General features: G+C 46.2%; 1 protein-coding gene across 1 annotated transcript; it reads right to left on the bottom strand.

Annotated features, from left to right (window-relative positions):
- Positions 1-1,297: 1,297 nt before the first annotated feature.
- On the bottom strand, positions 1,298-3,074 carry CYCS (cytochrome c, somatic). Its single transcript, XM_077811360.1, has 3 exons — positions 2,918-3,074; positions 2,042-2,218; positions 1,298-1,731 (listed from the first exon to the last, which is right to left on the bottom strand). Exons 2-3 carry the CDS (start codon positions 2,208-2,210, stop codon positions 1,583-1,585), a joined length of 318 nt encoding a protein of 105 aa, XP_077667486.1. The 5' UTR covers positions 2,211-2,218; positions 2,918-3,074; the 3' UTR covers positions 1,298-1,582.
- Positions 3,075-3,396: the final 322 nt, after the last annotated feature.

The following is a 3,396-nucleotide window of genomic DNA, read 5'->3' as shown; positions in this document are numbered from 1 at the left end:
TATAAATAAAGTTAAGGGGTACTACAAGGGGAAAATTCAGAAATTGAATATGTACTGTAAGGAATGAAAAGCATCAGAAGATTACATTAAAATATACTGCAAAATAAATCATCACTTTGTTGTGGAGAAAAAAAAAAAAAGCTTTCCAATAAAGACATGTTGCCCTGCCTAGGTGATGGGCTGGTAGACTTCCCCTTCCACACCTCGTCACATGGAGTTTTTTCATACCAAACCACTGGTTTACTTTTTTTCCCCATGCTGATCCCTCTATCCCTCTTGCTTCCTGGAAGCCTAGTACCACAGTGCAGCCATACAGCTTTGAGCTATGACCTCATTACTTCTTAGTTAATAATTTCACAGACATTCAGGAAGTATTATGCTGGGAAGGTTTTTTAATTTGTAGTATCAAGCACACTTAACCTCATCATGTGTCTGAATGGTGGTACACAATAAATACATTTATCCTAACAATTCAGTTTTGTCTATGGAGAAAAAAGTTGAACCTTCTAAAAATTCCATTTTACACTGCAAAATCAAGTTTTCAGAAGTGAGCAAACAGCAGCATTTGCAAAAGTGAGGCAGAGAAGAAGACTTAATTTCCCTCTTCAATACTGCAAGTGCAATTCCTGCGCCTGTTGAACAGAAATTTCCTCTGTCCAATTGGGTAGAGATAGTAATAAGAAATATTAGCTAGATAAGAGTCCTTGCTCACAGATTCAAGCAGTTGTTTTTACGTTGTACCTTGGTAACTCCCAGAGCACTTGTTAATAACCTTTTCGCAACAGTGGGGGTCCTTCTTTCAGAAGCCATAATAGACATCTAACAGCTAGGACTGTCATTAGGCTCTGAGCAGTTTTAAGTTAACTATCCCTTTAAAAAGTTCCTATGAAGCAGAGCATTTCAATGATTATGAAGAGGACATTTTTGAACACAGGACATGGGTTGTATCATGCACCATGAAATCAGAATAATCTGCATAAGCCAGGTAAGGCTTTCCGATAGCAGACACTATCGGAGTAGCTGGGACTCTGTCCAGTTTGCCTGTCAGGCTATGAAATCAAAAAAAGCTGCATTGCTAGTTCCCACAAAAACAGCTGTCTCCCTACTCAGTCATATAGCTATATTAAATATTGTAGTCAAATTCCCTTGTTCGTTATTCTTTTTGGGGAGAGACATGATGGAGAATGCCAAGAAACTGCTCCTCTCTTTTTTGAAGAGCTGACCTATGTCAGAACAGCCACACTATTGACTATTGACTAGTGTCTACGTGTATTCTTTAGAATGAAGGAAGCACAAAAACACTTCTTTTTTTAATTGCATGATCAGGAATGACTACAACACATAGAACATGATTGTACTCATTCAAGCCCAATCCAATTTACATGTATTCCCATAAGTTACGACTGCCAAATAAATGTATTATTTAACAACCATCCATGAGCAACATTCTCTAGCTGATGAGACAGATTTTAAGAGGTTTAATATAGTGCATGTAAAAATAGAAAATTTAAAAACCAATCTCATCACAGAGACACTTTCATTTCCTTCTCTGTTGTGAAATAAATAAGGCAGCAGATAACTATTACTTAGAAGTGGCATCTTTGAGATATGCTATCAAGTCTGCCCTCTCTGTCTTCTTCTTTATGCCAGCAAAAATCATCTTTGTTCCTGGGATGTACTTCTTAGGATTTTCCAAGTATTCCATCAGTGTTTCCTCATTCCAGGTGATTCCTAAAAACAATTTAAGTTGTTAATATATATTTATAAGATGAGCCAATTACATATTTGAACTAATTAATCTTCTCCTCAAAAATCACTTATCTAAAGGCAAACATTTTAAATTAAATCAAACATAAAATACTAATAGAACTACTACCATTAGCAGCTGGATGTCATCTATTGTCTATTAGATGCCGTCTAAAAGAAAAGGAGGATACAGGCTAACACGGCTGCTACTCTGAAATTGCTCAGTTACCTGTCTATTGCTCAGTTACCATTCTACACCTTCCATGTAACTTGGAAGAGTAACACTTTAGTTTACCTTTATTCTTGTTTGCTTCAGTGTAAGAGAAGTTCTCAGCTTGGCCAGTCTTCCGTCCAATTAGGCCATTCAGGTTAGGTCCAGTCTTGTGCTTGCCTCCCTTTTCAACTGTGTGGCACTGCGCACATTTCTGAACAAAGATCTTCTTACCCTTCTCAATGTCTCCCATTTTCAATGCTGAAAATGAAACAACCCCAAGGTCAGGTCTTTTTGGATGGACTTTAGAAGAGACAGGAAAGCACATGTATATTCTTAGGCGAGGCCGTTGTGGATAGCACCCAGCCGTCTAAAAATCCTCAGATATAATTTTGCACACCCAACAAGAAAATGAGCAGGGCTTGACAACACTTCTTTTAGTTGCAGGGCTTAGAAGCGACAAAGCTAGTTCTGACTAGAAAACAGCTGCCCGCAGAGCTCTGTCTGGCCCCGAGGAGCGACAGAGCGCCCAGGGACCTGTGCCACCGGGGCCCTGGCAAGCGCCCAGCGCAGGGAACGCCGAAGGGGCCGTAAGGCGCTGCCATGGAACCGCTCCCAGCCCAGCCCCGGGGCCCGCAGCGTGTCCGGCACCACGCGTGGCACTAAAGGGTCCCGGCCCGCGGCGCCCCAGCCAGGGGTCGGGCCCAAATGGAAACGGCTCTGTCACCGGGCCAGTCATGGGGGGGGGGGGCAGCCGGGTGCAATGCGGGAGGCGGACCCGGGCAGGGGGCGCGGGAAGAGCCAAGGTCGGCGTGATGCCGGGATGGCGCGAAGCGGCCGCTGCGGCCCGGGCCGGACCCGCTCCCCATCCCGCGGGCAGCCCGAGCCTCGCACCGGCCCGACGGAGACTAGGGCACCAGCAATCCCCTCCCCCACGGGAACCCTCCTCGCGGCACCCACCTGGCGGCCTTCTCCGCCTCCGACCACTATCGTCTCTGCCCCACGCTCGCTGTCTGAGCCCAAGGACACGCCGTACCCGACCCTTTGTAGCCGGTGCCACTGCAACCAAACCGCATCGGCCCTCGGCCCACCCACTCGAAGCGCTGGCCAATCGGGTGCCGCCGTGGGAAACTTTGATTTGTTTCTCTACAGGTCCATCAGGACAAACGTCACACAGCGTTTACACCAGGGTAGGTGGCTTCCAAGTAGACCCGGTCTCCGCCTTTTTCTCTACGAAATGGCGCATGAAGTCTGTCAGAATACGTAAGAGGTACGACTAGGAGGGTAAGACCTTTGCGCATGCGTACGATAGTGAGACGCAGAGGTCAACGGAGCAAGGTGAGGCTGCGACCTCAGCCTCTGCCTCGGTAAAGTCACGAGCTGCCTCTTCCCGCGGGCCCCGGGGGAGGAGCCTAAGCAGCGATGCGAGCCGAGAATCC

This window comes from Eretmochelys imbricata, chromosome 2 (genome assembly GCF_965152235.1).
Source record: "Eretmochelys imbricata isolate rEreImb1 chromosome 2, rEreImb1.hap1, whole genome shotgun sequence".
NCBI classification, from domain to species: Eukaryota; Metazoa; Chordata; order Testudines; family Cheloniidae; genus Eretmochelys; species Eretmochelys imbricata.
This window is presented reverse-complemented; position numbering and strand designations above follow the sequence as displayed.